Source organism: Lepidochelys kempii, chromosome 2 (genome assembly GCF_965140285.1).
Source record: "Lepidochelys kempii isolate rLepKem1 chromosome 2, rLepKem1.hap1, whole genome shotgun sequence".
NCBI lineage: Eukaryota > Metazoa > Chordata > Testudines > Cheloniidae > Lepidochelys > Lepidochelys kempii.
In genome coordinates this window covers 104,306,774-104,332,925 of record NC_136381.1, presented here as the reverse complement: position 1 = coordinate 104,332,925, position 26,152 = coordinate 104,306,774, and the positions used below count along the sequence as shown (strand labels likewise).

Sequence of the window (26,152 nt, the reverse complement as noted above, 5' to 3'; positions counted from 1 at the left end):
CTTAGATTGTTTTGCTTCATGTGACATAAGATTCCCCATATTATGTGTGGAGAGAAGCCATGTGATACCAAGAATATGATTAATAGCTCTGGAGTTAATATTTAACAGAAAACAGTATTAACCCAATCTACTTTAAACTATCAGGTCAAATATTTAAAATTGGCTATCAGCTCAAATGTCTTCTTTAAATGACACCAAGCTGAAAGAGACACTGCGATTCTAGCTACAAAACAGTGTTAAAATGACAAACAACAAAAAGCCCTGCAGCTGTTCAGAATCTATCAGCACTATTAGCATGAACAGGACTATTTTTTAATTTAATACAGCCGTCTCAAATGTCAATAAGCATGCTGTTTTAGGGCTGCTTTGTGGTGGTGAGATAACACTCTGCACTGCAGACTCTCAGCTCATTACAATGAAAAATTAAAAACTGAATTTGCTCCACTCTGAAACGTACCATTAACAAATTACCACAATGAGATCACAGTTTATAAAAGACAAAATAACAAACATGATGCCTGATCCTGCAAAGACTAGTGCATGGGAGTAATTTTACTCACTTGAGTAATCCCAAGCCTTTGCAAAGATCAGGTTCTTACTGTGCAAAGGAATGATAAATATATTTGATTTATCATTGTTAATTATGTTAAAATACTTGCTTTTATATAATGCACTAGATTGGTCTACTGATGATATTGGACGGTCCATAATTTGAAATACTAAAATATGAAAATGTTCAAAGTTCTAAATTAATCTGACAAACATAGTAACTGTGCTAATTGTTTTTAAATGGCTTGATGATGATTTCACCTTAGGCTGCTGGACTTGTGTCATTATGTCATTTCATTTAATGTGAAGGTCTGGGAACCATGTGTTGGCAGCAGCACTGGCTATAATAAATCAAAGCTACTTCCAATTCTTGCTCAGAAAGACAAGCATTTATGACATCATATCAAGTCACTAGGCTTAAGACAATGGCCTTCTGTGTGGGTTTGAATGTGGGAGAAATATTTCAGTTAGTGTTGCAAGCCTGGATTTAACTGAAAGGTTTTTCTTAGAAGGTAAAAAGTTAATATATCAAACTTTGAAGAAAAATAATAAATCATGCACATTTACGAGAGGGTTCCTAAAAGCTTTTAAAATGTACATATATGTACATACATATATAGACAATTCTAACAAGTCTATTTGCTTTTACATTTTAGCAATCCAGATGGTTTTTTAAAAAACCCTTTTATTTTTTTCATTATTAACACAAATGAACAGAGAAAATATAATCATTTCAATTATACAGATGTTTATCCTTATTAACTGTAACCTAATCAAGTCACATTTCCACACATGTATTAACAATCCAGACATTTATTGCCCTATAATATATTTATTTTGCTCTTGGTTTGATAGAGCATATCAAACAAAACATCCACCGTTCAAGGTGCAGAATATGATGTATTCGTCTGGAACCTATTTACAAATTTTGGATACTGTATTAAAAATAGCTACATAATTTTTTCATCACTTACACACAGAAAATTCTTGAATTTTGGGAATAAATGTCTCACCACTAGTGACAATTTAGGCTGGCATTTTCAAAGGAGCGTAAAAGAATTTTAGGACAAAATTCTCCTGCAGGTCAAATTGGAAGAGATATTGGGGTTGGGTTTTTTTTTGCCTTTTTCTGCAGCATGGGGCCTGGGATGTTTGCTAGTTGAACTAGAGTAAATGGTGGATTCTATGTAACTTGAGGTGTTTATATCAAGAATTGATGACTTCAGTAACTCAGCCAGAGGTTATGGACATATTACAGTAGTGGGTAGGTGAGGTTCTGTGGCCTGCAATGTGCAGGAGGTCAGACTAGATAATCATGATGGTGCCGTCTTAATGTCTGTGATTGAGATGGGCAGCTAAATGGTATATGTGCCTTTGAAAAGCTCTCTCATCAAGTAGTCTTGATCCAAACAGAACAACCCTGATACAGAGAATCAGACATCCCTCCAGAAGATACCACACTTGTCATCTCATTTGCTACTGGTCTAGAAGTCTCTTAATTCTCACTAATTTAGAAATGGTTATCAATTTGGACCCACTTTTACTTACCTTTTAAGCATATTTTTGTTACTACAATACACCTAGGATTTCACCCCAAGTTTTGATTTTTAAGCAAAAGTTAGTGCTGGTGAGAAGTGACAAATTGTTCTCCCTAAAGCTTGACATCTCCTGCTTTACTATATAACAGCTGCAGAGAGAATGCAAACTTCCTCACAATACTCTGTCAGGGTGTCTCAGCTCTCTCATGGAGGGACTAACAGTTCTAGCGATTAAGACAATAGCTCAGTCTACAGGCCCATTCAGTTCTTGGACTCTCTGCTCAGATTCTCAACAAAGGTGCTTTTTGAGATGGTGCGTGATGTGGACATTTTCCACTAGGAACTGTATTAACCAATTCATTCCTAATGGTCACCAAACAACCCTCAGATTGTAACATCTTGGGGCAGAACTGAAGCAGTGCCGCAGAAATGAAAGGTACCTGAGCACTCTAGACCCTTTAAGTCATTTATGTGCACAGCAGCACCACTACATAGTAAACCAACCTGTGCTCTTTCAATAATTGTAGGGATTATGTAAACTGTGGCTTCTTTTTTGCCTCTGCTTAGCTGACAACTAGCATTGTGTGGTTAACAAAGGAGAACCTAAAGACATCCCATTAAAAATTCTTCTCTCAGCCAACAGATATTCACTAAGGAAAGAGGAATGAAAATACAGAAGCATTCTAGGAATTGAGGGAAGGGAGGGGGAAAAGGAAGCAATCTTTGAAAAAACACATAGGTCATTTAATCTATTTTTATTTTTTTCATTTTGAAAAAGATACATTTTCTGAAGGACTAAGGCTAGGTTTTAAAAACCAACAAAACAAAAAACAGATGAGTCACCACTGGGGCACAGCACTCAGGTGACAATGTGGCCCATGCACTACGTCCATTTTCCCCTACTGCATTTGTCCTCACCTATTTGTAAACACCAGGGCCTAGATGGCTATGGTGGTGGTAGTGGTGGGGTGGGAATGACAATGCTTTACTATTTATTGGGCCTACAAAGTATGTCTTGAGTAACTTCAGTCATTGACCCAGAGTCCCTGGGATGGCCGAGCTGAGCTTGGCGAAAGACTAGAGGAGGGAGAGGGAAGGGGGAGGGAATATGAAATAAACCTAGTTTTAAACCACGTTTATTCACCCCTGAATAAACCAGGCTCTGGCATAAATTACTCTCAGGTATTCAGGGATCACCGGAGCACCCAAACAAGGCCCTCCCCTCCCCTCCCCTGCTGTCCCCTCTATGTCAGAGGCATGTTGGGGTAGGAGCTACTGGAACGCCTCTATGATGGCGGGATAGAGGGAGGTTGTCTTTTTGCCAGCTTTATGACTGCTTTACGCCCCAAAAACAATATTAAGCAGACTAACACAGACTAGGATCTGGCCTGCTGGGTCTTCTATGGAGTGATGGGATTCAACTGTCTGAAACAGTACACAGCCCTGGGGCCCAGTTCTAATCTCAGGTATTATTGTGATGGCCACTAATAGAGGAAACTGAAGAGATCTGTCTTGCTTCCACCAGTGTGAATCAGAAATTGCTCATTTACGGGGCTCATTTGATTGCTGCCCCCATGTAGGGAAAGAAATCAGATACCTTTAAAGCTGATTGGTTGCTTTCCCTACTCACAAGTAGCAGTGCTAGAAACACAGAAACGTAGGGCTGGAAGGGACCTCAAAAGGTCATCAAAGTCAGCTCCCTGCGCGGAGGCAGGACCAAGTAAACCTAAACCATCCCTGACAACATGTCTGTCCAACTTGTTCTTAAAAACTTCCAGTGACAGAGATTCCACAACCTCCCTTGGAAGCCTATTCCAGTGCTTAACTATCCTTATAATTAGAAGGTTTTTCCTCATATCTAACCTAAATCTCCCTTCCTGCAGATTAAGCCCATTACTTCTTGTCCTACCTTCAGTGGACATGGAGACTAATTGAAATCACAGTACTCTTTATAATAACCCTTAACATAGTTGAAGACTGTTCTCGGGTCCTCCCACCAATCTTTTCTCAAAACTAAACATGTCGAGGCTTTTTTTTATTTTTTTTTAACCTTTTATCCTTTTTGTTGCTCTCGTTTGGGCTTTCTCCAATTTGTCTACATCTTTCTTAAAGTTTAACACCTAGAACCGGACACAATACTCTAACTAAGGCCTCACTGGTACCGAGTAGAGTGGGACAACTACCTCTTGTGTTGTACATATGACTTTCCTGGTAATACACCCCAGAATGATATTAGCCTTTTTCACAGCTGCATCACATTGTTGATTCAGATTCAGTTTTTGATCCATGATAACCCTCAGATCCTTTTCAGCAGTACTATGACGTAGCCAGTTATTCCCCATTTTGTAGTTATGCACTTGATTTTCCCTCCTCAGAGTGCTGTACTTTGCACTTGTCTTTACTGAATTTCATCTTGTTAATTTCAAAGCAATTCTCCAATTACTGAGCATGATTGTCCTGTACATTTCTATGTGTCTGTTTTTAAGGGCTCTGATGTGTGTGTATACGTAGGCATAGTATCCAAATAGACATGATCTAGGCACAGGATTTCAGTCTATAATCTCATTTTGCGTATATTCTCAGACAGCACCATTATCTGAGTCGAAAGTACTTTCAGATAATTCAATTACTAAATGCTTTTCAACTGCTGTTAAACTATTAGGTTGTTCAACACATATTCAAATGAAGACAAGATACTATATGTTGTAGAGACATGTGCACTCTGTTAAACTGGAGGGATAGCCCAGGGACATCTGATTTGTGTGCTTGTTAATAATGAAGAGAGAGTATATATCACATTTCTTTGAATATGGGGGGGGGGGGAAGAGAGTTCTAAGAGACATGATTAATGTCTTATGATAGAAAATAAATCATACAACTTTGACAAGAGTAAATCAAGTCAAAATATGATTTTAAAAAACATGTGAAACAAGTTAGAGCTTTCTTTCTATTTTTTTATTTTTTTTTAAAACAAAACTTTCCTGTTGTTAGATCTTTATGGTCTCCAAATACTTTGCCTTTGTCTGTGTGACCCAGTTGCAATCCAAAACAATGTGGCTTGAGCACTCGGGATGTTGTTTGAAAGTTCTGAGTTGGAACTAGATGTCTGGTTAGTTGGAATAGATTAATTTAGGTCTGAAATGGGACTTGTGTCATCAAGAGATCTTGTGATCATCTCATATAGCATATGTTCCTTTTTTGCTGCATGGAGGAAAGAAGATTTAGCCTACCTAGAAAAGAAAAGCAACACCAATGTCTTTCTCTTAAAATATTCCTACTGACGTGAAGGTCTGCTTTCCAGTTTCACAGCCTATATGCCAACTTCAGTGGTGTTTTCACTGCATGCACTATGACTAAAGTTGGAAGTTTGACGATGCACATAAATGTAACATTGGTAAAAGTGACTGGTTTTCATGACATGTCAGTTTGTCAATACATATAAATACTAGGGCTGTAAACGATTAAACATTAATTGTGATTAATCACGAGATTAAAAAATAATCACAGTTTTAGTCACACTGTTAAACAATAATAGAATACCGTTTATTTAAAATTTTTATATGTTTTCTACATTTTCAAATATATTGATTTCAATTACAACAGAATACGAAGTGTAGAGGGCTCACTTTATATTATTATTTTTTATTACAAATATTTGCACTGTAAAAAGATAAAAGAAATAGTATTTTTAATTCACCTCATACAAGTATTGTAGTGCAATCTCTTTATTGTGAAAATGCAGCTTACAAATGTAGAATTTTTTTTACATTACTGCACTCAAAAATAAAACAATGTAAAATTTTAGAGACTACAAGTCCACTCAGTCCTTGTTGTTTAGCGAATTGAGTTTGCATGGCACTGTTGTAGCTGGCTTTGCAAGGTATTTACGTGTCAGACATGCTCAACATTTGTATGGCCCTTCATGCTTCAACCACCATTCCAGAGGACATGCTTCCATGCTGATGACAAGTTCTGGTCAATAACGATCCAAAGCAGCACGGACTAACGCACATTCATTTTCATCATCTGAGTCAGATGCCACCAGCAGAAGGTTGATTTTCTTTTTTGGTTGCTCAGATTCTGTATTTTCTGCATCGGAGTGTTGCTCTTTTAAGACTTCTGAAAGCATGTTCCACACCTTGTCCCTCTCAAATTTTGGAAGGCACTTCAGCTTCTTAAACTTTGGGTTGAGTGCTATAGCTGTCTTTAGAAATATCATATTGGTACCTTCTTTGCGTTTTGTCAAATCTGCAATGAAAGTGTTCTTAAATCGAACTACATGTGCTGGGTCGTCATCTGAGACTGCCATAACACGAAATATATGGCAGAATGTGGGTAAAACCACAGAGCAGGAGACATACAATTCTCCCCCCAAAGAGTTCAGTTAAAAATTTAATGAATGCATTATTTTTTTAACGAGTGTCATCAGCATAGAAGCATGTCCTCTGGAATGGTGGCCGAAGCATGAAGGAGCCTACAAATGTTTAGCACAGTGGTGGACAACCTGATGCCCGCATGCGGCCCATTAGGGTAATCTGATTGTGGGCCACGAGACATTTTGCTGACATTGACTGTCTACAGGCACGGCCCTCCGCAACTCCCAGTGGCTGCCAGAGGCCTGCCACTTCCCGCAGCTCCCATTGGCTGTGAACGGCAAACCGCAGCCACTGGGGTTTCGGGGGGCCATGCCTGCGGACGGTCAACATCAGCAAAATGTCTTGCGGCCCACAGTCAGATTACCCTAATGGGAGGAATGTGGCCCATGGGCCGCAGGTTGCCCAACGCTGGTTTAGAATATTTGTCATGTAAAATACCTTGCAAACTGGCGACAAAAGTGCCATACGAATGCTTGGCCTGTTCTCACTTTCAGGTGACATTGTAAATAAGAAGTGGGCAGCATTATCTCTGTAAATGTAAACAAATTTGTTTGTTTTAGCAATTGGCTGAACAAGAAATAGGACTGAATGGACTTGTAGGCTCTAAAGTTTTACGTTGTTTTGTTTTTGAGTGCAGTTATGTAACCGAGAAAAATCTACATCTGTAAATTGCATTTTCACAATAAAGAGATTGACTTGTACTTGTCTAAGGTGAAGTGTACAAGGTGTAGTACTTGTATAAGGTGAATTGAAAAATACTATTTCTTTTATCTTTTTTACAGTGCAAATATTTGTAATAAAAATAATATAAAGTGAGCACTGTACACTTTGTATTCTGTGCTGTAACTGAAATCAATATATTTGAAAATGTAGAAAAAAATCCAAAAAATATTTATAATAAATTTAAGTTGGCATTCTATTATTGTTTAACAGTGCGATTAAAACTGTGATTAATCGCGATTAATTTTTAAAATAGAGTTAATTTGTTTTGAGTTAATCACTTGTGTTAAGTGTGATTAATTGACAGCCCTAATAAATATATAGATGTGGGATTCAGGCACCCTTGTTCTGCACTATGGTAAAATAGTACATCAACAGATTTAACATTACGCTTGCATCGTTCTCTCTGTCTGCTTGCCCTCCAGGGAGTTGTGAATATTAAAATGTAAATTGTGGGCAGAGTGCCCAAAAAGGCATTAATATGGGAGTAGCCATAATTTATGCAGCCTATTGTATATAAGCAGAATTGTACAGCCAGTGTGGGATGTAATCCTCAAGAGGGTTATTGGTTTAAAGGAATATTTATTGATTGAAGTTGTATATTGAGATTAGAATCACAGTCAAACATGCATATTTTCCATCATGTAAACACAGGAATTATTGTTAACTAGTTCACAAGATTCACTTTCTATGCTATAAATATTTATATGCCCTGGGATTTCTATAAGCCCCTCTCTTATTTGGGTTTTCTTCCTCTCTCTCTCTCTCTCTCTCTCTCTCTCTCTCTCCAGAGTCTGGTGGCTCTAGACAGACTAACACACAAAGTGTGCTATAAATTGCTCTAATGAAGGTTTCTTTGGCCAATCAATGGCTACTTTCTAATATACCACCAATACTTTTACTCCTATTCTACCATCAGCAGCAAGCAGGCTAATGTGGCTTTACCCCAGGATGTCATTTTTCATCTCTCTTTACAGCATGTTTTGATCTTGGCTGTTCCGAGCCATTTTAGCTCTTACTCAGCCTTCTCCTTCAGAGACTTAGAGAGTCCTTCTCTACAGCCTACAAAATACATTTTCTTGTGTATAGTTTATCTGATGCAATCACCAGAACAGCATTCCCTTCAGCATCAACCACAGGGCTAGATTAATTATGCTGATCAGCCATTCCAGAAGAACAAAACCAAATCGTTATGTTATTTCACCCTTACAATTTGAAACCTCATCTCCTTTATGGAAGTTTTACTTTTTGGCTTTTAAACCAATTGGAAGAGCCTATTGGTCCAACCCTGATAACACTTACACAGGTGACACCAGTGTGAATACTCAAGATGTAAGGGAGGCAGATGATAGCCCTTGAAATGCTAAAGTTTAGCGGACAGCTCAGGAAGCTTCAGTGATAAAGACCACAGGACAGATTCTGCCATCCTGACTCAGGCTGAACAGTACTTTGAAGTCAGTCGGACTATTTGCTAAGTGAGATACTGCTCAGTGAGAGTTAAGGTGCCAGAATATAGCCCTAAATTCTTAGAATTACCTTTTCACATGTGACCAGTAGCACCAAGATGGAGTTTACAGGTCAACTGTAACTCTGGAGTTCAGTGTAGGAAGTGAGCACCCTTAACCTCAGCGAGGTTATGTTCCTCTGTGATCATAGAATCATAGAATATCAGGGTTGGAAGGGACCTCAGGAGGTCATCTAGTCCAGCCCCTGCTCAAAGCAGGACCGATCCCCAATTAAATCATCCCAGCCAGGGCTTTGTCAAGCCTGACCTTAAAAACTTCTAAGGAAGGAGATTCCACCACCTCCCTAGGTAACGCATTCCAGTGTTTCACCACCCTCTTAGTGAAAAAGTTTTTCCTAATATCCAACCTAAATCTCCCCCACTGCAACTTGAGACCATTACTCCTCGTTCAGTCATCTGCTACCACTGAGAACAGTCTAGATCCATCCTCTTTGGAACCTCCTTTCAGGTAGTTGAAAGCAGCTATCAAATCCCCCCTCATTCTTCTCTTCCGCAGACTAAACAATCCCAGTTCCCTCAGCCTCTCCTCATAAGTTATGTGTTCCAGTCCCCTAATCATTTTTGTTGCCCTCCACTGGACTTTTTCCAATTTTTCCACATCCTTCTTGTAGTGTGGGGCCCAAAACTGGACACTGTACTTCAGATGAGGCCTCACCAATGTCGAATAGAGGGGAACGATCACGTCCCTCGATCTGCTGGCAGTGCCCCTATTTATACATCCCAAAATGCCATTGGCCTTCTTGGCAACAACGACACACTGTTGACTCATATCCAGCTTCTCATCCACTGTAACTCCTAGGTCCTTTTCTGCAGAACTGCTGCCTAGCCATTCGGTCCCTAGTCTGTAGCGGTGCATGGGATTCTTCCGTCCGAAGTGCAGGACTCTGCACTTGTCCTTGTTGAACCTCATCAGATTTCTTTTAGCCCAATCCTCTAATTTGTCTAGGGCCCTCTGTATCCTATCCCTACCCTCCAGCATATCTACCTCTCCTCCCAGTTTAGTGATCTTTACGGGAGGCCATTCAGATCAAGATGGAGCGCTGCATACTGAGACCAGTGGGGTCCAAAGTCCAAATCTCTTTATTAAAAGCCAAGGTGAGCGCAATCTGCAAATGAGGTGTGGCTATTTGACTCCTGACCAGTGGCTAATGGGATTCTCATTTGCGTGAAGTATGGAAGCCCTTGCACTAGAGCTAAATATACATTGGAGGGGCAGACAGTGGGGAGGAATCCAACTGCATAATATTGGAGAAAAAAGGCTCAAAAGTGAGATTCCACTTCTCCTGCTGCTCTAGAACACATTCTGCTGCTGGAATGTAACAAAAGAGTTGATGGCCCAGTTATGATGAATTTATCCACTGTTTAAGTGGAAACAGGAGTCTGACAAAGCCTTGCCTGCTTTTTGTTGCACTGTTAAATGTCAAAAGTAACATTCAGCCACATAGCAGCCAAATGAAATAAATTGTAACAGCACATTATGTAGAAATGAGCAACCATAATTCAGATTTTCACTGTTAAAAAAAAAAAAGTGAAGAAAAAATTCCCTCCACGCCATTCCACCTTCCTTGTTATTCTGCCCTGATTAGTGCAGACTTTACGACACACCCTTCAGGAATCTTTCTGCCTATAAAAAGAAGATGGGGGAGTATGCTTGTCAATGCTGACAATATCATTTCTAATATATTTGAGAGTTTGAGCCTAATTCACAGTTACACCAGGCCCCCTTTGCACAGCTCTGGCAGCAAAAAGTTGATTTACAGTGGATATAAATACAATTTACATCCGCCTGCAGACACATTTAAACTGTTGTTTCTTTGGTTTTCTGAGTTGGCCCTGAACTAACTAAAAGTGACTTTCTATGGGGCTGAATGTGTGGTAGCATAAGCAGCTGTGAGGGTTACTTTCTCTTTCTGCTTTGGTTTATCTGGTTTTAGCTGCCGGTCTGTCCTGAGCGCTGGCTGTGTCAGTCAGTGGCTTTCCAAATGGCCTCTGCAAGCCAGGGTCTACAGCTCTCCTAGCCTGTCGATCACACACACACACACACACACACCCACTTTCACCTGTCTTATCTTGCAAATTCATTGAAGAATAGCTCCTCTTTCTAACCTTATGTTACCTGACCCGGTGCATTTTATGACCTTTTTACAACCCCACAACAGGATTTGGCCCAGGTTCCCTATGTAATCCGATGATCAGTTTGCAGACATAGCAAAGATGCATATTTTGCCAGCCTCGGATATGAAAGTTCACCAGAAGTTCCAAGTCGAAATGTGTCAGGTGGCTATCAGTAAAAGCTGCTTTCTATGTCACATTAAAGCTCACTGCTTTACATCTTCATTTTATTGTTTTCAGCTAATATGACTAACGTAGCATGTTAACTTAGAAAGTGAGTGGCTGGCGGAAGAGGTGAGATGAAATGGAGGTGTGACTGCGAAATGTAATCACTAGAAAACTGCTGATCGTACTCTTCTGCAGCATAGTCAGGAGATAATTTTAGAGCTAAGGCAGGAAGCTGAGTAGGATGCTGAAAAAAGCATGCAGTGGGCACTGATCACCATTTTCATAAGCACCCTGAGAACTTTCATCACTTTCAGACTGCAAAGCTATGAACCATGAATCAGATATATCTAGTAACTAAGTACCAGGTTTTCAGAAGAGCGTAGCTCTCAAAGCTAGCGTTAGATTTTCAAAAGAACGTAGCTCTTATTTAGGCCCCTAAATAAGTGGCCAGGTTTTCAAAAGAGCTCAGCTAAAAGGTTCCTATTTCTGCGTGCTTATTTAGGTGCTGAAATAGAAGCCGAGCTCTTTTGAAACTTGGCCCACGTATGGTGAAGCAAATGTCCCCAAATGTATCCAATATGTTAAGCTTTGAAATGAAGATCACACAGCTTATCACCTGCATTTAACTAAATAATAAAAGTGGTAGGGATAACATTTATAAAGTAATTTATTATTTTAAAATAATTCATTAGAGTTAAAAGCATGAGTGAAACAGAGAACAGGAAATATTTTACCAACAACAATGCACAAAATAATATTTTTGGTGTCAGTGTAACAGGTACACCAACTTTTTCAACTTCCTATTAACTTTGCCCATGGAACACAAACATTTTCCTAAAAAAACAAACAATGTTTTTTAAATGGGAAAAGTTACACTGAATACACAAAATCTTTGCTATTTATAGCTTAAAATAGTGTGAAAAAACAGTCTCTTCCCTTTCTTTAATGTGATCAAGAGTGGTATTTCCTGTGTCTCAGACTATGTGATCAGACTTTCAAAATGGTAGCTTCCCGTTTGATTGATCCAGTTTTCTTTATTATATTTAACACACCTTAAAACATCTTTTAGTGCTTTAAGATCAACCAATGATCTTAGCTGCACTAGTATAATTTCACTGAAGACAACAGATTTACTTTACACAAGTTTACACCAGTGTATCTGAGGGCATGTCTACACTGCCCCACAGCTTGGACACCTGGGGTGTGAATAGCAGTGCCATCAAAGTACTGCACTTTAACTCTCTTGTGTGGACACTGTGGGCATGAACTAAAAGGTTCCTATTTTGCACTAATGTAGTCCTATTTGAAGAGGACTACAGGAACTCCTCACTTAAAGTCGTCCCAGTTAACATTGTTTTGCTGTTACGTTGCTGATCAATTAGGGAACATAGAATCATAGAATATCAGGGTTGGAAGGGACCCCAGAAGGTCATCTAGTCCAACCCCCTGCTCGAAGCAGGACCAATTCCCAGTTAAATCATCCCAGCCAGGGCTTTGTCAAGCCTGACCTTAAAAACCTCTAAGGAAGGAGATTCTACCACCTCCCTAGGTAACGCATTCCAGTGTTTCACCACCCTCTTAGTGAAAAAGTTTTTCCTAATATCCAATCTAAACCTCCCCCATTGCAACTTGAGTCCATTACTCCTCGTTCTGTCATCTGCTACCATTGAGAACAGTCTAGAGCCATCCTCTTTGGAACCCCCTTCCAGGTAGTTGAAAGCAGCTATCAAATCCCCCCTCGTTCTTCTCTTCTGCAGGCTAAACAATCCCAGCTCCCTCAGCCTCTCCTCATAAGTCATGTGTTCTAGACCCCTAATCATTTTTGTTGCCCTTCACTGGACTCTCTCCAATTTATCCACATCCTTCTTGAAGTGTGGGGCCCAAAACTGGACACAGTACTCCAGATGAGGCCTCACCAATGTCGAATAGAGGGGAACGATCACGTCCCTCGATCTGCTCGCTATGCCCCTACTTATACATCCCAAAATGCCATTGGCCTTCTTGGCAACAAGGGCACACTGCTGACTCATATTGAGCTTCTCGTCCACTGTCACCCCTAGGTCCTTTTCCGCAGAACTGCTGCCTAGCCATTCGGTCCCTAGTCTGTAGCTGTGCATTGGGTTCTTCCGTCCGAAGTGCAGGACCCTGCACTTATCCTTATTGAACCTCATCAGATTTCTTTTGGCCCAATCCTCCAATTTGTCTAGGTCCTTCTGTATCCTATCCCTCCCCTCCAGCGTATCTACCACTCCTCCCAGTTTAGTATCATCTGCAAATTTGCTGAGAGTGCAATCCACACCATCCTCCAGATCATTTATGAAGATATTGAACAAAACCGGCCCCAGGACCGACCCCTGGGGCACTCCACTCGATACCGGCTGCCAACTAGACATGGAGCCATTGATCACTACCCGTTGAGCCCGACAATCTAGCCAGCTTTCTACCCACCTTATAGTGTATTCATCCAGCCCTTTTTACATGCTTGTTTAAAGCTGTACAATGCTCCCTTCTAACGTCGTTTGGCAGCCGCCTGCTTTGTCCACTGCTTGCAGGAAGAGCAGCCCGTTGGAGCTAGCTGGTGGGGGCTTGGAACCAGGGAGGACCGGCAGCCCCCTTATCAGCTCCCCGCTCCCCTAAGTTCCCTGTGCAGCAGCCGCCCAGCAGGCCAACAATTGCCTGCAGTTCAGCTGTCCCTCCCCCCACTGCCATGTGCTGCTCCTGCCCTCTGCCTTGGAGCTTCTCCCAGATCCTCCTGCTTGCTGGGGGGGGGGGGGGAGAGAAGAAGGGGGGTGATGTTAGTGTGTCCCCCTCCCCCCTGCTCCTGCCCCCCATTTACCCCATCTCCATAGAGCAGGGGGACACACGACAGGGCTCAGGACAGAGGGAGCTTCCTGGCAGCAGCTGTGGTCTCAGCTTGCTGATTAATTTAACAAGGCAGTGTACTTCAGAGTGGGTCAGCGTACTTAAAGGGGAAATGCGCATCTCTCTCTCTCTCTCTCTCACACACACACACACACACACACACAGAGTGTGTGTCTCTGTCTGCCATGCTGTCTCCCCTCTCTCCATTCCTGCTGCCCTGTACAGGTGTGAGGCTACTTTAACAACGAGTGAACCCCTTGAGGGCTCAGCCAATTGCTAGTTCATCATTTAGCACTGAGCTATTCCCTGGGAAATATCCCACCCTCTGACTCCTCCACCTCAACCAAGCTTCACAATCATCATCGCTGTGTACCAGTATTAAATTGTTTGTTTAAAACTTATAGCGCGTGTGTGTGTGCGCGTGCCGGTCTTTTGTCTGGCAAAAAAAATTTTTCCCTGGAACCTAACCCCCCTCCCCATTTACATTAATTCTTATGGGGAAATTGGATTCACTTAACATCGTTTTGCTTAAAGTCACTTTTTTCAGGAACATAACTACAACGTTAAGTGACAGGTTTCAGAGTAGCAGCCGTGTTAGTCTGTATCCGCAAAAAGAAAAGGAGTACTTGTGGCACCTTAGAGACTAACCAATTTATTTGAGCATCAGCTTTCGTGAGCTACAGCTCACTTCAAATGTTAACTGCTGGAAATGGCCCACCTTGATTATCACTACAAAAGGTTTTCTTCCCCCCCTCCCCCTGCTCTCCTGCTGGTAATAGTTCATCTTAAGTGATCACTCTCCTTACAGTGTGTATGATAATACCCATTTTTTCATGTTCTGTGTGTATATACATCTCCTCACTGTATTTTCCACTGAATGCATCCGATGAAGTGAGCTGTAGCTCTCGAAAGCTTAGGCTCAAATAAATGGGTTAGTCTCTAAGGTGCCACGAGTATTCCTTTTCTTTTTAACGTTGAGTGAGGAGTTACTGTACATTATTGCAAACTAGGAACCTTTTAGTTCATGCCTGCAGCATCCACAGGGGAGGAGTTCCAGCACTGCTTTTTGGTGTGCGCTGCTCTTTGCACCCTCATAGTCTGAACTGTGGGGCAATGTAGTCATTCCCTGAGAGCAGAATTTGGCCTCTATTTTCAGATCTAATTTACAGAGGCAGTTTGGAAGTCCTAGCATTCCCCCATCATAACAACCTTTTCCTGGACAAATAAACTCATTGATTGTTTTCCCTGCTTTGTTAAATAACATTTATGTGGCAAAATGTAATGGAAGAGAGAACTGCTGAATGAACTAAAGTAGTATGTGACATCAGCACTCTGCAGACACCACAGATACCTTTGATGGCACTAAACCCCTGTTTATGAGAGACAAAAGTCTAAAAAGGTCTCCTTGATTTTTAATCTACCTGTTCAAAAGAAATCTGAATAAGCAGACACCTAATTTTAATACTTAATGAATTTCTTGAAATCTTCTCAACTTTCTCCAGAATTCCACACAACAGGACAACTTTAAACATCTGCATCTGAGACAGAGAACTAGGGCTAGATTTTCAAACTATTTAGGGGGTCTAACCCCTTTAAAAATCTGGATCCTAGTCTTACCTTACTCTTACTTCTTAAGAGTAGCATACACATGCTGTATGGAATCTCAAATGGATCTTTAACTGTAGCATGCATTTTTAAGTGCTTTCCTTCTCCTATAACCTCCTTCAGATTAGATAATTCCCCAAACCCTACTGATTATGCCCACTGATATTCTTATTAACATAAATGATTATGCTAATCATGTAACAAACTCATATAAACAAAAACATTCCATCTTACACAAAATAAAAAATATTTAGCACACATAATAATGGTGTTTCTAGATGAAAATACAATACAAATGCAGAGTTGGCTAATGCTTTTTCACAAGTAACATTACACTCTATACTAATAAAGCCTCTGGAGCAAATATCTAAAAAAGGGCTACTATGAAGACTGCCTTTAAAGGGTGGACTATTGAAGGGTAATCTCATCTTGCTTTGCAGAGATTAACAGTTTACACCATTTAACAGCGGGGGGAGCTGGGATATTTTAATGGTATGTGGCCATGAAAAATGAGCTGCGTGGACTCACCTACATCAAAAGGTTAAGGAATTTGCTTATATTCTGTGTGACAGATATCTCCAGTGTATAATCTCAAACGTTTAAAGCCTGCAGGCTTCAGGGTAAAGCTGATATACAGTAGCTCAGGCCTTAATATCACTGCAGCAACATTTAGAAAAAATGCCAATAGCCAAAGATCAACAGCTTTTATCTGTTATCAATTTACGTATGATAATAGGAAAGTGAGATCTGGGATTAGTTACTTTCAGCAGAGGTGGACCCAAGAGCCAAAATTCAGAACCAGATCTGGATTTTGAATCCCCCATGGTTTGAGTCTGTCCAAGCCAGAGTTTTCATACAGACTCACCTCTTTTCAAAACACAGCTCCACTTCTCCTCCCCACCTTGTAAAGCCTCTATTTTATGTACAAGTTTTCCCATTATGGGATATAGTTTTATGCTGTAGAAACTCATGATCCCCCAAGTAAGCTCCTTTCCTACAAATTGTTTCCATTTATATAGAGAGGGGAAAATCCTGCCATGTCTCCACAGCCTAGGAAGTCCTTGACTGCAGGGAAAGCAGAGAGTTCTGCAGTACAGAGTGGTCTGCACTCTCTGCATGCCACGAAGTTGTACTCTCTGCGTGCTATATGGGGCTATTCACAGAGCTTGTGACTGAGTGAATCCATCACTACCTGGATCCATTGGCTCTTCGCCTCTATAAAATGGGGAGAAACAGGACTGTATGGAATACTTTGGCTCTAAGATTATGGTAGCAGCTGGGAAGTGACCCTGTGGCGTGTGTGTATCAGTTCCTTCCCTCTAACCCCACAAAAAGTACCAGCACAAGGCTAGTACCTTGCTGGTACCATACTATACCTTGCTCTGGGAATGTTTAGCTGAATGTAAAGTGTAACATGTATCATGTAATTTCTAAAGGACCCTTAATGCACAGAAATCCATGGAAGGCTTTCTAATCAGACAATATGCTAACATTTCAAGGCTAAAAACAGGAAGAACACATGATATACTACCTGATTGGTAAAAAGAAAAGGAGTACTTGTGGCACCTTAGAGACTAACCAATTTATTTGAGCATGAGCTTTCGTGTAAAACCACATCTAATAGTTGATGATTACTTTGACATTTGCTTGTTAAAAATCTATAGTCTGTACACTTTGTGTGATTTTGTCTGAACAAGTCAGGAGGTGTTCACTGGACAAATATGTTGCTGATATTTTTTAAACCTTTTTACCTAGGTAACATAGTAATTGCTGGCTTAATTATTTTTTTCTTGATGAGTGTAACTTTGGTTTTCTTTAATATCTTTGCAAACTACAAGAAGCTTGTGAATTAAATTAGATAAACCAGTGCAACTTAAAAAAACCCTGCATTAAATATAGCATATTGGATAACTGAGTTTGGTGCTAAATTTAGTCTAATTTGTGCATGTATATACATATGACAATAGTCAAGATGTCGCATCCCTGCCAGTAAAGGGCATGATGCAAACAATTACAAGCATCACCAATACAAAAATATACTCTTTGAATAATTACAGGTGATTACAAAAATATATTTATTCTTACTACTTCTATATGCATAAGGGAGTTTGTAAACAAATCAGCATGTTTCTTAAAATTATTTATATATTATATACAAAAAGGGTCTCCCAGGTCAGAATTTTTACTCTCTTACACTGGTTCTACACCTGTCAATCAAGGCTGCAATGGTTTGAAATCCTTGGAGTTACATGGGCATAAAACCAGTATTGGAGTGGTGAATCAGGCCCACAGTGTTTCAAAAAATGACATTGTCATAAGGGCTCAACAAAATAAAGTAGGAGATCATTCTCTATTGCCTGTTTCTTGGGAAGTTATTTATACTCGTGCAAAGAGATTGTAAAGTGATACTAAATCCAAATGGTAGTGTTTTACACTCACTTTGCACTCCTGTAAATGACGGCCTGAGGTGCAGGGCAATGGAGAATCAGGGCCAGGTAGATGAAAAAGAAGGGAGTATTGTTGTTTGAAAGAAAGTGTTGCCGTGCAAATAGCAATCAGCAACAGATCTGAGATTTAAATATCTATGGAAGGTATAAGGCAAGGTAAGCACTATCTCTGGCCATCACAACAGATGCTTGCTGCTGAAGGTATCATATACGAGAATGATACCTCTTCTGTTTGTCATCTAGAAGAGTTACACAATCTTCGACTATACATAGACATACACACCGCAGAGAAGATTTGCATAATTAGGCTAATTCAACAAAACCTGGGGCAACCATCTCAGTAGAGTCCTTCTATGACATTTAAGGAGTAATCTTTTGTTGTCAAATTCCCTGTTACTTTATGATGCTTTATTTTGAATTCAAGTCATGATAAAAGTCAGGACTGGCATCAAACTAGAGCTGTGTGAAATTCAACATTTGTATTTGATGGAGTTTCACCTAGAATGTTTGCAAGGTTGTTTTTTCCAAGCCATATCATGCAACTCGCATTTTACTTTGTGTAAAATTCCTACAAAATGGCTATTTTCACACTGGAAACCTGTGAAAAGTGTGAATTTAAGCATGTTTTCCTTGCCAACCCATTTCCCTTGACAACTAGGTCATTTTCACTTTAAATAAACCTTCATATCTCACCAAAAAAGGGCTCTCTGAAATTGATACATTTTAAAGTTATAACTAAATGTAAAGAAACAGGAGTAAATTTACCTTTTTTATGATGAATATTGCACACACCTCTCTCTTGAATGCCCCTAGTATTGGTAGGTTACCATCACTTCATAGCATTTGGCAATATGAGGTTCCAAAATAGCACAGATTACCACACTTGTGAAAATCCCCATGGCCCAAACCTTTCATATACATAAAGGATTTTAGAAAACCTTCTGATTTCCTTTCCCATTATGCTTTTCAACAGTGCTCCAGAGTAGGATTCAACTGGAAATCAACCTTCTGATTTGAATGGTAAGAAAGTAGGGGGTCAGAAGGCATTTCATGAAAGTAGCCACACAATCTGATTCCTCTCACAGGAGATCCTGGAATAGTTCCTAAGTGGTACACTCAATCCCCTCGTGCATGCAGACTTTGCAAGAGCCAGCTTGGAAAGATGAGTGCAATGGGCCTTGTTTTTCTCAAGAGAAAGAAAAATTGTTCTTGAGTCAAGCTGCTCAAGAGTGAGTTAGCAATGCCTGCTCCCTCTTACTCCATTGTATGGCCTGTTCTACAGAGAATCACTGACAGGTCCCTCTGGCCCACCAACCTGACAGACAGCATAAGGACGCTGTGGACTTCATTTTATCTCTGATCTGGGGCCAGGCACCTGTCCTGCAAATAGCATTAACTACCCCCTAACTCAATCCTAAGCTAGGCTAGAACTGGCCTCTCAACTCCACATTCAAGGAGCTTGTGTGTTCAGCACCCACAGTGGCCTATAAGTAACACTGGGAGGAATTCTCACCTCACTTTGAGACTCAATTTCCAACCCCAAACAGGCAGGCAGGTGAAGGACGGGTGGCAGGACAAATCCCCACCAGCTCCAGCTCAGAGCACAGCACAATTTGTGGGTTGAGTTCAGAAGCATTGTTCGAATGATATGCTCTCTGGGGTTGGGAAGTTGGGACTCTCGAGGAAGCCTGAGAGACAGCTCAGCAATCTCATTTTTTAAAGAGTCTTTCTGCTGCCCATGGGCACAGAGGACCTTCTTTCTCCTCATGTGCCACATGAGGAGCTCTTAGATGTATTGAGCATGTATAAACACAGGCACAATCCAGGGTCCCCCTGAGGCCACAGGCTTTGCAGACAATGAATAACGTTTGTTGTGATTTTGTTCCAACAAGAGAGAGCTCAGAAGTCTCTACCACTGAAAAGGAAACACTTTATTTGGAAGGTGTCTTCTTCAGACAGCAAATTAAGAGACAGCCCAGTGGGGCAGCTCACATTTTTTATTTTATAGCAATAATTACAGCCCTAAATTGCTCGAGTGAGCTACAGAATTATTATCAGTTACATTCTATCTTTTTTCTGTGTCTTTTTAGCAAATATTCATATCTCTAGTTTCCACTACCGGAGGTTAGAAATATATTGTTACCATTAGCAGGAAGATAGGTGAATAGCTGGTACTGGCTTCTCTTTCGCTTTCCATTGCAGACATAGAAATTGACCTGAACAGGACTGGTAATTCTCTGATTGCGGAAAGGTGGTATCTCCACCACCAATGAATTCTACAGAAACAAACGTTAGAAAGTCAGTACATATCTGAGACAGGAGCTCTGCACAATAATACGAGCACATCCACTATGGGAATGTCTCTACTGAGTTCCCAAAGAGAAATATCGTCACTGCATACCAACTGGTGAGCAAGCCTTGGTGGAGCTGAAGGTTGTGCCTGCAGCAGGTTTTCTGGGTCCTTTCTGGCTAATGCTCCCTGCAGCTTGGCCTAGATTTGGGTTTCTTCAGCAATGAGTTTGATTATTGGGGTCAGAAGTGTGAAGGCAGGATAACCAAAACTGTACCACATGTATCATGTTTGTAGATGTTCCTTGCTAGGAATTTATACTTTAGGAACAGTAGTTTCCAGAATGATGAGATTGGGGTCGGGCATCACTGGGTGACATTTGTTAATAATGTTTGAGCTGCTCTGATGCCCAGTCTGGGTACTATAGAAAGAAAAGAAGCTTTAAATGGTGTGATTAGAGCTTACTCTTGGTATCACAAAAAGATTTTCTTTTTTAATAATACACCTCTACCCTGATATAACGTGACCCGATAGAACACGAATTCGGATATAATGTGGTAAAGCAGTGCTCCGGGGGGTGGGGCGGGGCTGCGTACTCCGGTGGATCAAACCAAGTTCAATGTAACACGGTTTCACCTATAACGCGGTAAGATTTTTTGGCTCCCGAGGACAGCGTTATATCAGGGTAGAGGTGTATTTCCATGTTCCACAATGAAATATTTTTTATCTAACATATTTCTCCAGCCACGTCAGTTCGTGGGGTGATCTTGTCAGCTCTTCTCACCCCAGGAAGGTTAGGCCTGGTCAATGCATGGGTGAGAAATCCCAAAAGGACACCAAGTGCTACAGGAAGCAATGCTGGTGATCCCTTAGATGGCTCTCTTCCCTGAATTATTAGTGGAACAATGTTCCAATACGGTGCTAAGAACAGACTTAGCTGCTGACAGCATCAGCTTTTAGACCCAAAAGTAAGACTGTGGCTCTATTTTTGATCACCAAAAGACCCCTAGCACTTTTTTGACTGAGTAAGGGTGATTGATAGTGATTAGTATCCTGGCTGGTTTCACATTCAGGTCTTTAAACAGTTTGCCCACATTTCCCCTGTAGTTTCCCTTGGATAAATTATTCTTCACTTCTCCTAATAAACCGTTGTGTAGGATTGCTGGACTGGAATAGAGGCCGTGCTTCCCACCTATAAATAGCTGCATTTCAGTGACGGTTTCAGTGATCAAGTTTGTAAAGCTATACGCTTCTCAAACTGTGAAGCTGGTCTCCTAAGGAGACTCCAAATCTTTCTGGAGACGGCACAAGGAAGCCAGAGAAAGTGTTGTGTCTGGTGTGTTTTTTTGAGAAAAGCAGAACCCAGAACTGAATATCTTTCTTTGCTGAGCTCAAAGTGGAATTGAGCCAGCAAAAAGAAAAAAAGATACAGGCTGGCCCCATCCAGATATTGAAAATACACATTCCAAATGCATTTATTTTCAGAATAGATTTCACTGAAGGCCTTTTGCCCCCACTCCCATTAAAAGAAAGGTTTCCATGAGGGAAGGCCTTAGTACTTGGTCCGTGTCAGGGCTGGGAAAGAGTGCCAAAGTCTTGGAAAGCCCACTCTGGAAGAAGAGTGCTAGAGAAATGAAACATATTTTTAATTGCGATGTTAAAATTAAGGCATACTTACTGGTTTGCACATTTCTTTGTCAGTTTTGGCTTCCATTTCCCACACATGGTGACCATCTAAAAGACAAAAGAAGGAGGAAAATAAATCTAGTTCTGTGCTTTGTTTTCTCCCCTTCAGCCTGAGCATACAGCTGTTGACAAGTTATAAAAGTTCTGTTGGGGTGAAGAAAGAAGGAAAATAGTTCTGTTGATGGGTTGCCCAAACTTTGCCCAACCAAGAAGGTACATAAGTAACTTGCCAGGAGCATGGGATACCATTTAGTTTGTTTAAAAGGGAGGGAGAAGATGGGAGTAAAGAGATTGGGATTAAAAACAATTCGTCACTAATATGAGTAGCTCACTTCACCGCTCAGTTTCCCCATATGTAAAATGGGAATATTGATGCTTACCTCCCTTTGTAAAGTATTTTGAAATGTATGAATGATAAATACTATCAGAGCCAAGAGTTAGGATTAAAAAGGAGCAGTGTAATGAAGGGTATCAAATTATAGCTGTCCTCATCTTCAATAGGTCCCAGCATGCAATATTCTATTTTGATATGAGCAGCCTGACACAAGCTGTTTAAGTTTCTGCTGCTTAGATCAAGAGGGAACATTGCTGGGAAATGTAGTTTCTGTGCGTGACACCTCCACATTAAAGATCGATGTACACCAGTGAAGGATCTGCTCCTAGTACGTCTGTGGGCCACGTTGTTGAATTTTGGGGCTGCATCTGGCTTGCAGGCTGTGCTTTGGCCAGTCCTGTTCTATTAGTTCAATGTGTCCACATGAGATTCATTTTAAACCATGAGTTTTAGGTTTTCTGGTGATTTCTTTTGGGAAATATTTGTTTTAAAAAAATTCATTGATACAGGAACAAGTGGCCAATGAGGAGATTCTTTTTTCAGGGTTTCAAAACTCAACAACAGGGAAATGAGAAAAATAATCCAGAATGTAAGGTTTCCATTCACTGATCCTAGAAAAGGAAAAATATGTACAAATGGCCACAAACAGATTGCTGTCTGAGTTCAGCAGCAGGGACACTTGTGGTTTAATGCACATGAGATGTCATTGGAGTGAATGGGAAAATTAAACTTGATGTCATCTCTTTTGTATATTTATTGCATTGGGACATGCAAATGCAAATATTAGTTATTTTGAACTTCACCACACAGCTGTTCACATGTTTAAAAAAACAGCCTCTCTGGAAGGTACCAGTGAATGCACTTTTTCTTCTCTCTTCTCTTTCATGCCAAGGATGGAGGTGACACATTTAAAACGGTCTGATTTATTACAAATGTCTGTAAATAATATTTTTGTGTACAGCACTCCCACTGTGAAAGGAATGCTGTAGTGCAACTGGCTTTTGGTGATTGTTTTTAAGTCTAAAACCATTTCTTCTTAACAAAGAGACACACAGTGTGAATGCTACACACTTTTGAGCACAACTGATTTCTATCAGAAATAATCAGCATATATGCCTTAGTTTCTTCCTCCATTTTAAATCATGCTGCCAAATAAAAATAAACAAGAAGAAGAATCTTTGCAGTAGGTATTGCAATAGTAGGGAGACAGAAGAGAAGAATTAGCACTCAAATCTTTCTAGCAGTGTCTTTTAGCACTGCCAGGATTAAACAGACCTCGCAGGAGTACTGGATATAACTTCAGAATTAATCTACCAGATGCTTTTTCTAAATTGACAATAAAAAAACCTGACCACAATCCCTCAAATTGGGACCCATCTTTTCTCTGTGAAAAAAAAAAAAAAAGTTAAACTGAAGTTGAAATTAACATGATTTTGAAAGTATCAGAATTTTGACAGCACTACAAACTATTCAGAGTAACAGTCTTCTTAGGAACCTCTGCTTTAGTAGTGTTTTTACCTAAAGAAGTGCAATCTAGTAGTTAGCATGTGTTAAATTTGCTTCTGTAAATGGATTACCAAACTTCAGGTTATTTCGTTATGTTTAATTTCCACCTTGCAAGATGAATGACTTGATTCAGGATTCTGTTTTTATTTCTTGCCAATATTTTTGAAAAATTCAAAATGGCTCCTTCTACAGCTAATCTTTCAATTACCTCATCCAGTGCTGCCATTATGTGCTTTTTAAATTTTTATGATGACAAAGAGTGAGTTTTTTCAGAAACATTTTAGATGATATAATCTAAACTGTTATATATAAAATAATCCCGAGCTGTGCTTATTCTTTGGCTATTATCTAGAAGCTAATAAGAGCACTAGCTTTTGGTCCAATAAGAAATTCTCTTGAGAATGTCCAGACCTTTGCTGTTTAAAGGGGCGGGGAAACAGATGACTCATTAAGAGTTAGTGACATTTCATTTAACCAAAACATAAGGAGGAGAAGTTGTTATGAAGCAGAGACAAAAAAGTAGACAATTCTTCATGTTACGTCTGGTGAACCGAGAAGGAAATCTCAACGCCCACGGACTGGGATCAACTCCAGGAGGGAAACCTTAGACCACTACGTCAACTTCTCACAGTAAACATGTTTTGCAGGTTTATACAGTTCAGCTGAAATTTGAAAAAAAGAAAAGAAAAGAAAAAAAAAAAAGATGGGAATGGAACAATTTGTGGGGGCTTGAAACATTTGCCTATCTCAGGGAAAAGTATTTTTCTTCCAGTGCCACATATGCCCAGTATCCTACCAAGTATGCAGGATACTGTCTCTTGTCAGAATGTGCCTGAGGAGTGAGGACCAATAAACCACAAAAGTTTCCATTGTAAGTCTGCCACATCTGCATCAGCCTGGCTGACTCAAAGCCCAAGGCAACTCCCTTCTTGGCCAAGGACCAACAAAAGTACACCAGAGCAATTTATACCTTTCCAAAATGCAAATAATTCAAATTACAGACATAACACAAAGCTGAAGCAGACACATTTCAGGCATTCCCGTTAAAGTTTACTCTCTGGAATTACTGTACCCAAATGGGCAGTTGTTATGAAAAAGAGAGAGAGAGAGAGAGAGTCTTTTCCAAGCAACTTATTTTATTTATTTATTTACGTTTACAAAGTATTTTTAAAATCCACTCTTGAAATCAAATGCCTCGTTTCAGTCAGAGTGCTTGTTAACATTTTGTTACGGTATATTGAAGGGATAGATGTATGGGAAGTCTCTCTCCAAATCTCACATTTTGCTTCTCTTTTGAACCAAGAGAATGCCTCAGGGTTTTAATTTTTTTGTACGGGGAAGGGAGGCACACCACAGAGAACATAGAGCAAAGCCCACTGAAGTTACTGGGGATTAAATCTTGGCCCCACTCTGGTGGTCTTCAATGAGCTTTGGATCAGGCCCAGTGTGAGGAACTAGCTACACAAGTAACAAAAGTTCTATGCGAGCAGGAAGCTGTTTGGCTCTTTCTACTCAGGATGGATCTCAGAGTCTGGAAGGGCAATATTTAGTGCTGTTTGTCGTCATTTACAGCTGGTGATCAGTATAATTGTCAACTGAAAACAAAGGGATTTGTTGGGAAGTCTGACACTGAAAGACTGATAACTGTGATGTGCCGTTATTGATAGCATTTTCTGTTCTGAGTGTGCTTCATCCAGCTCTGCTTTATCGGGTTTTTTTCAGTCTGTAGTAAGCCCCTGGAGTTACTAGAGATGAAAACACGGTACACCTACTTCATTAGTATGGGTTTTTTTGAACTTTTCAATATATAAACACCCATTTAAAATGAAATGGCTCAACAGTGAATGGTTCTTTGTAGTTCACTCCTATCAACTGCTCACTGCAGAATTAAAGGAAACTGTGCAGATGTCCAGAAGTAAAAATATTCTAAATCATTAGGGAATTCCCTGCAGCATGAGTCACAGGAACGGCTTCCCCACCACACCCAACTAGAAGATTTCCACATAAAAAGGCATTGTAGGCCTGTTTTAACACAGCAGAAGCGCTAAAAGAAGTTGAGTAAATCTCACAGTATCAGTTACTTACATATATCGTTGTGGTTTGTTAGGCTTCAATATTTTTCTTCATACAGCTGTAACTTAGAGTCAAAGAGCTATAAAGGCTTTCCAAAGAATTGTTCTGCTGTCTTCTAATCCTTATTGGTGTACATTGGAAATTATCTTTATATGTCTCTAGGACTGTGTTTACTTTCTATACACCAGAAAATTGCTGTTAAATAGCTAGAGGTTTAAGAGATCACAAGAATCAAACCAGCAGTTTAGCTGGAAGATTATATTAACGTGAAGGTTTTATAGGCACACAAAAATTAAGAGGAGGAACAGCAAGATAAAAGAATATGCATTATCAAAACAAAAAAGAACTAGAAACCAGAAAG

General features: G+C 40.2%; 1 protein-coding gene across 3 annotated transcripts in view; it reads right to left on the bottom strand.

Annotated features, from left to right (window-relative positions):
- NFATC1 (nuclear factor of activated T cells 1) overlaps positions 1-26,152 on the bottom strand; it is a 147,555-nt gene that overhangs the window by 43,296 nt on the left and 78,107 nt on the right. For all 3 annotated transcript variants that reach the window (XM_073331805.2, XM_073331807.2, XM_073331806.2), the window contains exons 7-8: positions 21,871-21,926; positions 20,046-20,178 (exon numbers count right to left, since the gene is read on the bottom strand). In XM_073331805.2, the coding sequence (XP_073187906.1) occupies positions 20,046-20,178; positions 21,871-21,926 (189 nt within the window). The remainder of the gene's footprint in view (positions 1-20,045; positions 20,179-21,870; positions 21,927-26,152) is intronic.